General features: G+C 43.3%; 1 protein-coding gene across 2 annotated transcripts; it reads left to right on the top strand.

Annotated features, from left to right (window-relative positions):
* Positions 1-5,353: 5,353 nt before the first annotated feature.
* CBLN4 (cerebellin 4 precursor) lies at positions 5,354-14,164 on the top strand. 2 transcript variants are annotated; one of them, XR_006181311.1, is made up of 5 exons: positions 5,354-5,629; positions 6,798-6,914; positions 9,449-10,260; positions 10,790-10,889; positions 13,360-14,164. XR_006181311.1 is itself a non-coding variant. In XM_042884934.1 (3 exons), the coding sequence occupies exons 1-3, from the start codon at positions 5,354-5,356 to the stop codon at positions 9,644-9,646; spliced, it is 591 nt and encodes a 196-aa protein (XP_042740868.1). In that variant the 3' UTR covers positions 9,647-10,679. The 2 variants fall into 2 exon arrangements, 1 of the variants encoding a protein (XP_042740868.1); XM_042884934.1 differs by lacking the exons at positions 10,790-10,889; positions 13,360-14,164 and having other exon boundaries at positions 9,449-10,679.
* The last annotated feature ends 2,336 nt before the right edge of the window (positions 14,165-16,500 follow it).

The raw sequence follows: 16,500 nt of genomic DNA on the forward strand, positions 1-16,500 counted from the left end.
AAAAGAAACAAATACAGCTCATTCCCTTCTGCATTCTTTTTCCCCCCCAAATAATATTTTGCATCATATTGGTGTTTTTTTTCTAGGTCTCTTTGAGCCAAGTCTCTCACTCTGTTTTAATGGTATTTATTTGTACAGAACAATAGTTGTTACACCTCAGTGTTTATATAGACAAGCTCTAAATGTCTCTGCAGACAATTTCTGTGGAACCCTTCCTTAGCAGCTGACAGCAGTACCCTGCAAACCTGCAGCCATAAATGCCCATGTGTGAGGTGAGGCTCCAGGAGTGAACCCAGATGGAGCACTCCTACAAGGAGCTGCCTTCCAGATCTGTAGTATTTGTAAGTTTGGGCTAACTATTGCCCTACAAAGGCACCAAGCTTACTTTGGCATATTATGAAATGTGAAATCTGAAGGAGGATGCAGTCCTGCTTGGTATTATAGATAGAAATTTGCTTGACTCATTTCAAAGCAGAAACTTTTCTCAGGCAGTAAATACTTTCTGGCTAATATCCCTGCTAGGATATTACTGCTGTCAGTACTGCTGACATTAAACTTTGTTTTTGGGAATCCTGCCATCCAAAACAATCTGACGTCTTCCTTTGCTGTTAGGAATTAAGCTGATTAAGGAAAATAAAAATAAACAAAACCATTTTGATTCTGGATTTACTGGACTTGCCCTACGCAAGCCACCTGTGCAGCCTGCACTGTGAGAGCTGAAGTACCGCTGTCAATGGAGCAGCCGTGCGGAGCTGCAGAGTGCTGGGCTGACCAGTGCTTCTCTGTGCTGTACCAGAACAGACACCTTGGGGAATTAAATTTACACATTTAGAAAAGTTACTGTTTTGTTTTTGTTTTTGTTTTTGTTTTTTTTTCTCTTCTTCAGTCTCTCCCCTTACAGCCGTGCAAAATTAGTCAAGTGCTGCTGAGCTGCACGTGGAACGTGATGGCTGGAGGGGGAGATGGAAGTGACAGACACTACTTCAAGAGATGTTTGGGTATTTTTTATGTGGAAAAATCATTGGCTTATATAAAGAGAGGCCGTTGATATGGAAGGCAGAGTTCACACTGCTTCTGTTCAGGACAGAGCTGTGCACCCATAGGGGCTCATTCCTAGAGAGACAGTGGCTGCTCATGGCTTTTGTAGTCCTTGGGGTATTTTGCTTCCCCAGAACACTGCTAGGAAGCAGTTTCCAGGGGATATCAGCTGAGGACAAAAAGAAACACAGAACGTGAGCTGAGGAGCCTCATTTCTCCCTAACAAGAGTTAAAAAAAAAAATTAAAAAATAAGACAACAGTCTCCTGGAAAAGACATCTACAGTCCAGGGAGAGAAATCGGTGAGTTCAATGGATTTGACTCCTCAGCTGTGAAATAAACTTATTACTTTCTTCCTTGTATCTTTTTAAAGCATTCACTACCACAGAGAGATATTTATTGTTCTTGACAGCCTTTTCTCTTCTGTTCGAGTTGGCACATTTCAATAGATGGCACTAAAAATCCTAATGCTGAGCCCTTCTCCATGACTTCCATCATCATCATGAGTCTTCCAGTACAATCTCTCCCTTCTGAAGATCAAACAGGCAGTGCAGCCAATGGGCAGACTCCTAATGCACTCTCTTAGGCACATCCTTTAAAGCAAACTATTCCCTCATTGGCTTTTGCTATGAAAGCCACTCTGTGAGCAATTTCTCTGGGACAAATTCCGCTGAGGGGAGGTAATCTGTGAGCTTCTGTTGATGTCAAAGGAGATGCACTAAATTACACCACTTCACTATCTAATTTTCTGTGGTTTTCCTGACACAGTGCTGGCAAACTGTATCAACAATATGTGTTCAACAGTGTAAGCTAAATTGAGTGCCAGCAGATCATTGAATCCTTTGCAAACTCCATCGTGTGCATTCTGTGCCTGCATTGCTTGGGGGAACAGGTTCTGAAGATCAGAGCAGGCAGCAAACTGAGTTCCTTCCTCTTCCCTCCTACTGAAAAAGAACAATTTTCCTGCCAGGCTATTTGTTTCCCTTATTTGCTGACCCTATCTGATTTTATTCCACCTTGGCAAAATGCACACTTCTTGTTTCATTCAAACACAATTGGAAGTCTGAGACCATTGCATAGGTCAACAGAGTGCCTCAAAAGTTGTTTATTTCCTAAAACTGCACAAAATGTATCAGGTAACTTAGCTAAAAATACAAAAATGAGGTGGTTTTTTTTTTTTTTCTCCTTTCTAGACATGAGCTGAAATGTAATAATAAACCAAGAATTTAATTTACTTTGTTACGAGTTATAGGGCTTTGAGTACCTGCTATAAGGGTGTAAATGTCTGTACGTGCACAAGGTCATTTTTTGGTCTTAGTCCACAAAAACTCTTTCATGAATGTTTTGGGAATACATATAAATTAGCAAGAGATGTTCTGGATAGATTTTGAATAACAATTCACTCAAGAAAAGCCAAGCTCTTTGTGGGCTGTCCCCAGCTGCGACTGACAATGAAATTTACCAACATATTGATGTTGTGAACAATTGACCTATGAAGGAGTAGAATGAACTGTCAGGGTATCAGCTACTGATGTAAATCTGGACTAAGTGTATTGGACTCAGTGGATTATTTGCAGACCTCCATCCAGTAGCAGCAGAAACAGCTGGACGTGACAACAGAACCTGCCCAGGAGCATCTGCAGCCCTGATGTGCACTCTGTGCTCAGGTCTGGCGTGTGCTCAGGTCTGCAGCACTGAGCAAACAGAGGGTTTGGCTGGGTGAGAAAGCTGAATAAAGACCTGAAATGCCGATGCTGTCAGCAGAGCTGAACGTTTGTACCCCCACACACAGGCGGACATCCTGCTGACTTCGTTTTGTAAATCGCCTCTAAGATTCACACACCATTTCTGAATTCCATTTCCAGTCATCAAAGCACTATTATTTATTTATTCATTCTTATTTTGTAACAGAATGCCAGGGAAATTAAACAAGTACCAAAAATAGGAGCAGACAAATATTTTTTCCTGGTATCCTTTCAAAAAGAAATACTCAAAGATGGGATGGTGTGATGAGAGCAAAGTTCGAAACAGACGAACAGAAGGAAGAAGCTTAGTAAGCCAAGCAAGGCACCAGAGATGGAGCACACATACACACACAGAGGTCTATGAAATAGATTAAAATGAAGCAAGGAAAACACCAGCTTGGTTCTGCATCTGAAGACTTCATGGGCAAAAGCTTTTGTTTATTTTAGCCATTCCAGCCATGTACATGTATACATTGCCATACACTTAATGTTCAAATTGGGGGGAACTTTATAAAATAATTATTGAAACTTCTTAAGGCCCATTAAGCTCATTATCCAGGTGAGCTGGTTTTGCATTTAGCCAGCAAACCAGTAAGCTAACTGCAGGTCCTGGGGCCAGCTGTGGAGAGCAGTTAGCTGTAATTGGCTGTATACTTAATTACTAATGTGTTCGCACAGCTGAAGTAACCTGTGTGTACAGCAACGTGTGCACAGCACTGGGATAAGAGCACAGAAGTGAGCAGTGCTCAGCTGGGGGGCTGTGCTGTGCAATCAGCCCCATGGCATGTGAGGGAGTGGGGTGGGATGGCAAACAGGCTTAGTGCATGCAGCTGCAAGCAGGGAGATGGGGAAGTCCTCTTCTGAACATCTGATTCAGCCTGCACCCATTTCACGTAGAGATGATATCATTGTTCATAGCAAAAAGATGCTGAAACAAATCTGGCTGAAATGACTGCAAAATTCTGAGTTTTGGGCAAATGGTGGAACTTTCAACAATGTCAAAAGTTTAAAATTCCAGTCAGAAGGTGTATCTATGCCATATGTATATTAGCTGTGATTGGTGCACAGCTGAAAGGCTGTGGAGCAGCATGAGGTAAGGATGAGATGTTAAGGGGGAGATGTTGAAACAGTGTGGGATTATTTATACATATGTATTTATCTACAAAACATTGTGAAGCAGAATCTTGCTGTTTTCACACAGTTCTGCTTTGCAAGGGTTCTTCAGACAGGTGTTCCTGTGTGTGAGCATAGATCCTTTTATCTGCAGATCCAACTTTTACAAAAGAAATAATGTTATGATGCAAATCTTTGTTTCCTTTCTTATTTCCTTCCCTTGTTTGCAGCAAGTGCCTCTTCTCAGTTTGACTTTTCATCGATGTTGGTGTCACTGGAAGAAAAGGATATCAATGCATTCCTAGAAAACAGTGCAATTTCTTTTTTAACTCTTGTCTGAGCTAAGGGATTCCTTAAAATTTGCATCTGGCTTTCAGAATTTGGGAGAAGACTTTATTTATTGTAGGCTAAGGGGACTTAAGGGCTGCTCTACGGCTTCTTGAAGGTGTGGGCAGTGCTGGTGGCCACAGCTCCAGTTGGGTCTGGCAGCTCCGGGCAGGGGTTGCTGGACAAGAGGTGAATGAATGCTGCTCGTAGTGGTTGACACGCTCTGCTGACAGGCTCTGAGTGCCCCAGCTGGGCAGCGCCGGGTCCGGGTGCAGTGCCAAAACAAAACCACCGAGCAACTCACAGGGAGGCACCTGCAGGTTGAGATGCTGCCTCCCAACCAGGCTGCAACTCCAACCCCCGCCTCCTTTTAAGAGGCGTTAAGAGACGTTGCACTGATCTGTTGCTTTCCCTTCGGCTTTGCAGCTGCCGTTAAAGTTGGCTGGGAGGACGAGTGTGTGCGTCTGTAGGTGGCAATTCCGAGAGGAAGGTCCATCCCAATGGAGCCCAGCTAGGTGAGGGACGGGCAGGCTCGTTGTGACATAAGTCTTTGGGGATTGTGGCAGAGAGAGAGAGAGGCAGAGACAGCCGGAGCCCGCAGCTGTATCGGACCCGGATCAGACAGCGGGGTGAGCGCCCGCATCTCCAGCTCAAAGCAGGGACACAGAAGCAGAAATCATGGCAACGTGGAGTGGTTTCATTTCTTCGTCACCTGTCTCTCATCAATAATTCACCTGACGGTTTTTTTTTTTTTCCTCCCCTTTCCTTTTTTTTCCCCCCTACCTACCACTCTCTGCATTAATCTCTTTTTCGATGCGGAGAGTGAGGGGAGAAAAGCGTGCACCGGAAAGTCTTTATTTTGTTCGGCTGCTTTTGTAAAGAGCTCTCGAAAGGACCAGGTAAATTGAAAAAAGAAAAAAGAAAAAGGCACCAAGTGGTGGCGGGCGGGAGGAGGAGAAGACGGAGAGGTGAATAAATAAATAAATAAATAAATAAAAGAAGGGAAGAAGCCGGCAGAGGGAAGAAACCGGCAGAAAGAAGACTTTCAGAGCGGCTGCCGCTGCTGCCGGCGGGGAGCGCCGCTGTGCGCGGTGGCCGGAGCGGGGCGCGGAGCGGCCGCGGGTGCGGACCATGGGCTGGCGGTTGCTGCCCGCCGTGCTCCTGGCCCTGGCGCTGGGCGGCCCCGCGGCGCGGGCGCAGAACGAGACGGAGCCCATCGTCCTGGAGGGCAAGTGCCTGGTGGTGTGCGATTCCAACCCGACCACCGACGCCAAGGGCTCGTCCTCCTCTCCGCTGGGCATCTCGGTGAGGGCGGCCAACTCGAAGGTCGCCTTCTCGGCGGTCAGGAGCACCAACCACGAGCCCTCCGAGATGAGCAACAAGACGCGCATCATCTACTTCGACCAGGTGAGCTGGGGGCCCCGCGGGGGCGCGCTGCGCGCAACAGGTGCCACAGCAGCCCCCCCCCGTCCGCCGTTATTTCCCACCGGAGTTTGGATAGCAGCGGGAGGGGCGCAGCCCCGCACCGCACAGCGCTGCGCTCCGCTGTTCTCCCTTTGCCTCCCCGCCCCCGGAGACGGGGCAGCCCGCGGAGTGGGTGTGCACAGCCTTCTGGAGGCGAAAGAGGAAGGATTTGCAGGGAAAATATCATTGAAGTTTTCTCTAAAAATCACAGCTTCGTAGCCCAGCCCCTCTCATCTCAATCGCATACAAATACCAGCACGCTTTTAATACGAGCTCCTGCCCTAGGGCAGGTAACTGAGGCTGATGCTCGCTTTAGTCTCTGTCTCCTATCATAATGAACAGTAAATTGTGGTGACAGCTGGAGCCAGGCTTGTAGCACAGCTTTATGCTGTTTGCATCACCCCAACTTTGTGGGCATTCCTGACGGCTTTCTGTAAAAATATCAATTAAAAATAGAGTATAATTAAGTGGGATGAAATAAAAAGTAGGAACTAAAGGAGATATTTATCATACGAATGATGCACTTATTTGGTGTGTTCCCCTCTGTTCCTTGACTCTGTTTAACCAGACCCAAATTACAATAAGTGCTTACATAAAGAGGGCAGCAAAGGCTCCTGGCCAGACGGTGCTCATCCACCAGGCGTTCCTGGAGCTCATGTGACTGAGCACTGAATGAACTGTAATGTTCCCATACATTCTTGCTTCCAGCTTGGTACTTCCAGGAAGGTGTAGAATTGGCCACTGCTTTGTATCCCAAACTGCTGTGCCACCCCCAGAATCAGTGTTTTGATGTCGTTTTGGGGGGATGATGAACAAAAATGACTTTTGCCAATATCCTCTAAATGTGTAAAATAAAGGTCATGTAGGTGTGAGATGTAGCAAAGTAAGAAAGATTTCCCCCTCAACTTATTTATCGTAAGGCTGCACTGTAGATAGAACTGACATCCATTTTATGTGTAATATTTCCATGTGAGTTGATACAATAGTAAATAAAAAAGATAAATGTGGATGGAAAATTTTCCTTGGGTGAATGGTTTCTCCAGTTGAAAGTCTGTGTTTTGAGTAGTGCTGAATGCCTGTGCTAATTCCCATCTGTACTTTTTGTTTGTAGATCCTAGTAAACGTGGGCAATTTTTTCACATTGGAATCTGTCTTTGTGTCACCAAGAAAAGGAATTTACAGCTTCAGTTTTCACGTGATTAAAGTCTACCAGAGCCAAACAATCCAGGTACGCCTATACAATCTTCTCATTGAATTGTTTATTCACAATAGAATCTAGCCTGAACACAGGAGTGTTTCCTACACTCTTGAAGAGGAATAGCTTAGTTTACAGCAACCTGTGGTGTACAGCTCCCAGCAGGGTGAATATATTTAAATCGAACAGCTGTAATGAGGCAGGATCCTCAGCTGAGATATTGGACAGCTTTGCTGTGAGAACCAAATATCTGGGTGTGTGGGGTATGAAACAGAATGGACTGAGTAAAATATATCTCTAAATTTCACTTGGTTGCCTAAATACTATTGAAAAATGGTATTTTGCTACAGGAGTCAGTGTGGGGATATGTAACAATTCTGTCTGTTCTGCTAGGATCTCATCACCTGGCTGCCAGGTCATGGTGCCAGATGGATGCTCATGAACCCAGCCTGCTGTGCACCAAGGCTGAGGTGGTTGGTTTGTTCTGCAACAACCAAAGTGTTATATCCCTGTAGGGAGCCTTTATTGCAGTTTAAACTTGCTTACCCATTCAATACATAAAAGATGCCTCATGTACTAAAAAATGGTGTAATTCTACTTTTTTCTGTAGCTTACTAGCAGCTGAACTACATAATTAAATATAAATTATTCTAAGTTCCTGAACATTTCCTTGCTGAGCCAAAAGCAAATTGCTCAAAGCCCGTTCCTTAATCTTTGCCCCAGGTCATGCAGTGCCTGTGATGTTTATACTGGCTTTCTAGATGTAGAATAACATTTTGTTTCCACCTACGAGGCCATTGGATCCACAGAAGAATCAGATGCTTTTCCCCAGACCTGTCTTGCCATTGGATATGTTCTTCATGTGACAGGGCTGAGACAAAGCTGATTTCTGCAGGAGTGATCCCTGTGTGCAGCCCTGGCTTTGGGCTGCCAGTACTGAAAGGTGTAAATGGTGGAGAAGGTGGAGGACCTGGAGGGCCATCCCTGCTTATAGCTTTGAGTCTTTGTTTCATTCAAGACAAAGATAAAATCTGGGATGAAATAATGGCATCACCAACTCCCCTGTAATGGGCTATTTAATAAACTCTGACTTGGTTCCTTTCACTCTTGAATACCAAGCGTTGAAATGGTCTGGAATGATGGATATCAGCCCTTGTTATTGGGTTTAAATTACATGTTGCCAGGAAAGACATCAGGGCTTTGGTTCTGGAAGTGTAGGGCAGACTTTGGTGTTTCACTGCCATGTACTCAAACCTGGGAGCTGGGGAGTGTAACAGAGAACATCATGGCCTGCCATGTGACATCTGTACATCTTTAATCAATGAAGTTTTTCAGAAGTGATGGGTGGGTTTGGTTGGCTCTATTTTGGCACAGTTCACGTGAGACCACCTGGGGCAAAACTGCAGTGTGCATCCTGATGAGGGGCCCTGCAGGAAACCAGCTCAGTAGAGAACAAAGAAAGCCAAGCCTAGCCATGAGCAAACTCTTGGTGTCCTTTTGTGCACAGCATGTTGTGATAGCAATAGGGAGGACTGAAAGTACTGCCATCGAGCAAACCAGCTTGAGTTCCAGCCATGTGCAGCCTTAAACACCGCTGACTTGGCAGAAGGCTCCTGTAAGTGAGACCACTGCGCCCCTGAAACATCTGTTAGTGCCATTAAGTATCATTAAGCTGAAATTGGTTCCCTGGGGACATCTGATTAAGTGGATTTCCCCGATAAAGTGAATCCCAAATCAGTGCCAGATTCTGCTGCCTGACTTTTGCTGAGCAGTAATTTATTCTGCTGTGACTCCTGTTAAAACTGGTGGGAATGTGTGCAAGGCCAGAATACTCCTTTTGAACAGGCATTTCACCCCTCTGTGACTGCGTTATTGCTGTTTAAAAAGAAGAAAACTAACATTTACCTCTGGGGAAATGGAGGTGCATGGACCTGCCCGTGCCCCTGGCCCTGCCTGTGGGTATTTACACAGAACCTGTGTGATGCACTTGGGGTAGGGGCTGAGCTGATTTCAGAAGTGTTCTGTGGAAGAATGAGTTCACTATCAAAATGCAGCTGCTCATAAAGCTGAAGGTCTGTTCTAGACTTTAAAATGCAGCTACTGATAGAAGGGATGTTTATTTTACTCTCAGTGGAGCGTAAACTTCCGCTCTACTGTGGGACTTCTGAAATGTAATTAAGTGCCTATAGTGCATCTCCAGGTGCCTATAAAGTCTCATGAAATTGTTGTCTTTACTGAATGTGTCTGAATGACCAATGAAATGGGTGAAGTGGAGCAAAATGGAGCTCCCAGGTCCATGTTACCAGAGAGTGAGCACAAACGGAGCTGCCTGGCCAATAACTAACAGCGCATGCAACCAGTTATCCTTCACTCTGAGCCGCAGCCTTGCAGTTGGGATGGTGTCCCACTGATTGCAGTCAGCTGCAGATCAAGGCCAGGAAACAAAAGGGCTTGTCCACAACATACCTGTGGCACTGTAGTTAATATTCAGTGATATTTGTTAATTATTATTTTATTTTATTTTATTTTCTGTTAATTAGAGCTTCTCAGTGCTTCTTCTCATGCAGGTTAACTTGATGCTCAATGGGAAGCCAGTCATCTCTGCTTTTGCTGGGGACAAGGATGTCACTCGCGAAGCTGCCACTAATGGAGTCCTGCTCTACCTGGACAAAGAGGATAAGGTTTACCTGAAGTTGGAGAAAGGTAATCTGGTTGGTGGATGGCAGTATTCTACGTTTTCTGGCTTTCTGGTCTTTCCACTGTAAAGTCAATTTTCCTGTGACGTTTGTCCGGTTGTGGAGTCGTCATTGCCCCTGTCACATGAAGATCATTCTGTCATCGTGGGATTGATGTTTCCTTATTGGTTTTTCATGGGTGAATAAGGATTCTCTTTATGGATTTTGGCCTCATCTGAACTACACAGAAGTTTCACAGAATTCTGTGTGTTTGAATACAATATGTTTGGATTGAGACTAAAGCAGACGATAAATACCTATGCTTAATGTTACGGTCTAAAGCTGCCTGCACATTTTATTCAGATTTCGTTTACTGGACTTATGGATTCATGAGAGAAGTGGATTTTCTTTAATTGTGAAATGACTGGAAACCAGGTCCATAATTTAGCAGAATTTGAGTTCATTCTTCAATCAAGAGTTAGTGTGTTGCTACCAAAGAACTGTATATTGATATATTGGTCATACATGTTTCTGTCACTGGGACTTAGCTAACATGACTCATTCCATTGTCTTGAGAAAGGTAATTATTTATGCTAAGTGACTGACTTTAATTCTCCTCTGCTGTAGTGTCTTGGATGGTTCACCCATACATTTATGCTCTGTCACTGGCTATGATTGCATCTTGCCTGCAGAAAGCTAAGAAGGTATGGCTGGATTTTAGTGAGATCTGTAAGTTTTCCAAAAACAAAGAGCAGCTGACAGCCATTAAGAAAAATACTCCTATCAGGGTTAGAGGTGATCATCCAGGCGTGATTTTCAGAACAGCTTTGCTCTTCAGGAAATCTCACAATTTTCAATTTTAATTAATGTGATTGATAATAACTGCTATATTGAAAACCTGAGGGATCCCTTCCTTAGACACAGACGCTTTATTAGCAGGAAATGCGTCCCCCTGTTTGTAATTATGCCCATTTTTCAAACCTTCTCTTGTGTTACAGGTATCATCTGGCTTTGCCTTAACTCCACAACTGTATATAATGTTAGATTGTATGCGTAACAAATCTGGAATCCAAATAGGCAGTACCTCATTTGGTGCAATATCTTTTTTGTACAGGTCATAAGAAGCTCACAAACTCATTGATTATGTCATTGTTACATAATAAAGATTAATATATGTTAGCTGAATTTTTGACCTTTGGATGTTGGAAGTCACTTCATGCTATTTTTTTATAGGATATAATTATTATATGCAAGATATGAGCTTTTGGGATTCACAGAGAGTGCCCTGGGAGGCAGGCGAGCTGTCCTGGTTCAGTCTGATGGAATCCTAGAGGTAATCAGAGTGATCTAGAAATAACCTATGCATTTTATTTGAAAGCAATCAGGCAGAAATCCTGGCTTTGAGGAAGTTAATGTTAAGAATCACATTGATTCTGAAGGATTTTGGATGAGATCTATGCTTTAGGTTTTGCCATCGGCATTAAACTCTGGTGCAATTAAACTGAATATCAATTGAAAATGATTTTCATGAGCTGCTAATGAAACCTCCCTTCCTCTTGCCCTTCAGTGATATGAAGTCTGCTCATGGCTGATGCTTCCATTACAATTTCTGAGCATCGCTGGCAAAGAATTGTGCCCAAATTCCTATTTTGTGTTTTGGCTCTGTGTTTTTTTTTGAATTTCAGAAGGTGAGATGGGTACATATGGGTACATTCCTATAGATAGGTCAGATGAGGAGGAGGTCATTTGGTTGAGACTGCATAGTCTCTGCACAGAGCACTGCAGTTTGGGTGGATGTGGAAGGACGTGGCAGGAAGGCAAATGATTTACTTCTCTAAAAAATACATTTGAAAATGTCCATTATGAGAGATCAAAATGTAAGACTGCTACAGCAAATAAATGTGTATATATGTATATACATAAAAAACATTCTGTGATTGCAGCACATAACATGCATGCCATTATGAAAAATTTATTTTCCATAGGAGTTGATTTCAGAAGGGAACATCAGCACTTCTCTATTCTGTATAAAATCAGTGGAATCTCAAAGCTCGCTTTAGCCACTGACTTCTGTGAAATGTAACTGAAATGCTGCTCCTGCACAGATGGAAGAGGAATGGTACTAAAAGTGTCTGTGTACTTTTTGGAATGATCAAATGTATCCAACTCCTTCAGTCTGTAAACTTATGATCTCTTAAACCTGCCTTCAGCAGTAATACTCAGCTCTTACTATACTGTTGATTTCCCCTTGGCAAAACCTTTCCTCTTGCTTCTGAGTTGTTAACAGATATTTAAACTTGAACCAAAGTCTAGGAAATTATTCAATTAAGAGATGCATTTTGATAGAAATGCCCTACATTTTTCTCCTCTGCCTCTAAAATGACATTTCCTGCCCAGTTCTGCTGCTGGTGAAGGGGAGAAGCACGGAGCAGTGGCTGGGAGCAGCAGGGTGATGTGTGTGAGGTCACAGCTCCTGGTCAAAGGTCTCAGCAGGAGCAGCAGTGGCAGTTTGTCCACAGCTAGGGCTGCCTTGCAGAGCTCTCCCATTCTCTGATCCCACACTGCTGTTGTGTTGACAGGAGTTTCTCCCAGCAGAGCTGCTCAGAGGAGGTCACCTCGTGCAGAAGGAGCTGGGCTTGGGAGCTGCTACTTTTCTTCTCTGTGCATTCCTTTTGCTGCTGTCTTCCTGCGTCCGTGCTGCAGCATCAGCTCTGTGGCTGGAACAGAGAAGCATGAGCACATGAGAAAAGTTTCTGGCTGAGTGTGGTGCATACATTCTTATTATCTTCTTAAAATGAGATCTCTATTTATTTTCAACTTTTTCTCTGTATTTCATTTATTTTGGATCCGTATTTGATTATGAAACTGAGGGAGGGAAAAAAAAAACCAACTTATTTCCCTGCTCAGGTGATGTTTTGTGGCAGAGGCAGGCATTGCTCTGTTCCCTTGCATTCACCCTTCATCAAAGCAGCTCTGCCCTGCTTACTGGGAGGCATAGAGCATGGAGGTGGCACACGGCTGTGGAGCCTGAACTGGTGCTGTTTAAAAGAACCCAGGTAGCAGAAAGCAGATTGAAGCATTTCCCAAGCAGCTTTTTCTCTATGAAAGAAGGAAAAGCTAGCTTTGAATTATGGAGAAGGAAAATGTGAGGGTTGCATTTTATTTATTTATTTATTTATATGCATTTGTTTTACATTATGTCACTTTCTGGTAGTGCTGGAGGTGATTCAGTCCCCATTCCCAGGCCCAGCACTGTACCTGGGCTCACACTGCCCCTCACTGCTGCTTGCCCCATTCATTCTGCTGAGCTGCTCTTTTTTTCTGATGTAAGGCAATTGTTGAAATGGTGTTTTGGAATGAAGGGCATATTGCTGCATCTCCTCTTCCTTACTGTTTAGATCTTCCTTATTATTTAGATCTGTTACTGCATTCATTTTCCTAGAAAAACTAGATGGTTTTTAAGTGTCCTGAATCTCAACCTTAGCTATCAACTTTATATACTCATTTTTAGCTTAACTTTGTTTTTGTAAGCCCCCAGAAGGGCAGGTCTGTGGTACATGCAGTACTTTTACAAGCAGGATTTAGGGTAGAGAAGGTAAATGCAAGAAGCAGTGTGTCACAATCACAAGAAGGCACCTAAACCATTAATAGGAAATATGGGCTGAGGCAGAGAAGCAGATCTATTTCCTCCTCCTTTTATAAGGGTTTCTGAGTCAATAATATGCTTTACTTAGCAGTTCATTACAGTCTCCCATCATATTGCAAGAGCTCTTTATAATATTAAAACTCTTTGTCTTCTAAAGGCATTGTTAACCAGCTGACACAAAGTGCGTACAAGAAGATCCCCAGTGACAGAATGCAGTGGTTGGCACATGCCACAACATCGTATTTTTTGTGCTATTGTTGTGCAGATGGAAATGGCTCCTTTGAGGAAAGACATTGTCTTGGATGCTGAGCTGAAGTTATTTATCTGTTGCTGTTTGCCAATGAGGGGAAACCTTTCCTACCCAAGAGCACTAAGGGAAATGTGCGAAGAACAATGGTAAAATCAGTCCCCATTATATAAGAGATGATGAGGATGATGGAAATGTGGCTTGAACAGTCTGCTTGTTCTGCTGTGATCTAAGGTGTCTGATGGAATCAGTTGCTGTTTTAATCTTTGCAGTTTGGGGAAGGGAAAATGCCACTTCCCTCATTTTTAATAGGTTATTTCCTTGACCCCCCAAACCCCTTTTTTTCCTTATATCTTCTGGTTCAGACTAGCTGCGAAAAAATATGGAATTGGAAATGATTTAAGAAAAGTTCATTTCTGAAGGGGGAATGTGGTTTGGTTTTGTCCTTATTTCCTGCGATGTATGATGTGGGGAACAAATAACCACAAGGGGGGTGGAAATGTGACAAAGCTGGTTTCTATGTAACCTGAGTTAACCCAAACACATTCTTGAGCTGCTGTGCAGTTTGGTGCACCTACATGTGATACTTGGTGCACCTGCTCTTACATGTGATACTTTTTTACCATGCATGGTACCGACCTGTCCTGTTGAGGCTACAGTATTGTAATCTGATGGCCTTCATCCTGCTGGAGGAATCTAGATGTAGCAGCATAGAGCAGAGCACTGGAGACCGACTAATAAAGCAGCTTTGTTTCTGTACCCACTTGTATGCCAGAATTTACTGCTACCCTTGGGCTGTTTGTGGTGCAGAGGGCAAATGTGGGTATGAACGTTGACCCACCCAAAAACGAGCTGAATTCCCACTGGCATAACAAAACTGTGCTCTGATGGCACTGTGGAGACCTGATGGTAGAAGGGAGGTCTGTGCTGGGCCACTGCTGGGGCCCTCTGAGTAAGTTCTGATCAGTTTATGGCAGCTGGACATGCTCCTAGGCCCTCCTTAAATCTTATTCTGTTTAAACATATAGATTTTTTTTTCTTTTTTAATCTTTTTTTTTCTTTTTTTTTTTTTTTTTTTTAAGCGAAGCTCTATTTACAGTGAGCATATTCTCAAACAAAGGCAGGCTTTATTAACATTGTCTTGACAGTAAAGTTAAGAAAGGTTTTCTGAGTAAATAGCAAGGTTAAATTTCTCAAGTTGAAGGCATGCAATTATGCGGCAAAGCAGACTAAAATCAAGGCACATCTGTGCTCTGCAGCTTTATAGCTAAAAAGGGAGAAGATAACCTGATGTACACGTTTAAAGAAACAGCATTGCTCATTTCTTTGGGAGAAATAGATTCTGGTTCATTTCCAGAAAGCAAAACTGTGACCCAAATAAAGAAAAGACCTGAAGAACGATTGTGTAAAACATGGGAATATTAAGGTGGTCGGTGCTGTAGAAGAGGAGAATTCTACTGCGCCATCCTGCAATCTGGTTTTTGTTGCCCACTTAATTGGATTCCTGCAAGAAGAATAAAGGTTTCTGGAGAAGATAGTGCCAAGACCATCTATCTTAGCTGTACTGAATGGAAGACAGCTAAGTCAGATAGTTTAGGCTTAGTCTATTATAAACAGTGACTCACCGGGTGTGATTCAGCTGTCATGTACATTTTGAACGGGAATTATTTAACTGCATGAGTATGGAAGATATTTTTCTTTAGGGCTCTTAGGTGGCTGAGGGCGTACGACTTTGAATGACAATGTTAGAAACTGAGAAAAGGCTGAGTTCAGTATTCTGGCTTGCAGACTGTAATCCATGCTACCAGTTTGTGTAAGTAAGTTGTATTGAATTTTATGCACATAGATTTGATGAAAAAAGCTGTGAGATTTTTGTTCCTGTCGATATCAGTCTTGGCTAAGACATAGAATTGGCTTGAATGGGGTTTCCAGTAAAGGTGGCATGCAAGATAACATTTGTGAGCATTTCTAAGCTCTGGTGATTTGTCAGCGAGTCACCATTACGTGAGAATTTTGCTGAGCATACACCCTAAGGATTTCAAGATGAGAGACCTGTTCAGTAGAGCTGGACAAAAGGTAGCAAGTGACTTTCATGGAGGGAAAAAACGAGATGGGTCACAACTTCGTTTTCCGTCAGACATCTGCAAGCTTCAGAAAGTAGCAAGAAAAAGCCTTTTCAAAAACATTCTTGCCTATGGGAACACCATGATATTGCATCAGCTTAGAGCCGTCCAACTTATATTCTGCTTTCCGTTGGGTTTGTGTCTTCTAGGCTTCGCTGTTATCCTGAAAGGCACTTGGTCATTGGGTGGTAGATAATGAGGGGATTATCTGTGGAGTAGCAGTGCCTGTCCAGATCAGCACAGCACTCAATCCAACATGCACGAGATGAGTGCAGGAGGGCTCAGTGCTCCCCTCACCTATTGGGGTGCACGTGTGTTACTGGAGGTCTGCACCGAAGGTGAGAAATTTGTCTGTCTTGTGCTGTTACGAGAAGCTGTCAGTAGAAATGTCATCTCATGCCTTCCCAGTGGCAATGGAAACATATTGTAAATGAATGAGTAACCATTTGGGCACTGCAGGGCTGTACATCTTCAGGAGCAAGGCAGGGTTGCCTGTGAGCTCTGTAAGCTCAGTCTTTTTGCCTATAGTGTAAATCTAAATGTAAGGTGTTCAAAAGGCATTGCTAGTTTTTTTTTCTTTCTCTTTTTTCTTCTGGAAACCTCAGCTAAAGAATTTGGTTTTCATGATGCCCCTTAGGATCACCACAAAGTAATAAGTCAGCATCATTTTCTAGCTGCAGTTGATAACATTTATTGCTAATTCTTTAAACACTTCTTTAAAGGAAAACAAGTCTGCAGCCTGCATTGCACCCACAGGAATAATCTTTATTTTCCTCAGTTTGGTAATTCAATAGTGGCTTGTAATCTTGTGCAGTTGTAGCAAAAAAAAAAAAAGTATACAGTCAACTCCAATCTGTCATGAGGAAAGTAAAAAGTGCTTACCACTACCAGTATAGTAAATCCTGGCTGCTTTATTAAATAAATGTAG

This window comes from Lagopus leucura, unplaced genomic scaffold (genome assembly GCF_019238085.1).
Source record: "Lagopus leucura isolate 7727_CA_CO unplaced genomic scaffold, USGS_WTPT01 Super-Scaffold_100047, whole genome shotgun sequence".
Lineage (NCBI taxonomy): Eukaryota > Metazoa > Chordata > Aves > Galliformes > Phasianidae > Lagopus > Lagopus leucura.

Coding starts and splice junctions, on each gene's coding strand:
- CBLN4 (XM_042884934.1), top strand. CDS start 5,354: ATGGGCTGGCGGTTGCTGCCCGCCGTGCTCCTGGCCCTGGCGCTGGGC. Junction 5,630..6,797: donor GCATCATCTACTTCGACCAG/GTGAGCTGGGGG, acceptor TTTTGTTTGTAG/ATCCTAGTAAACGTGGGCAA. Junction 6,915..9,448: donor ACCAGAGCCAAACAATCCAG/GTACGCCTATAC, acceptor CTTCTCATGCAG/GTTAACTTGATGCTCAATGG.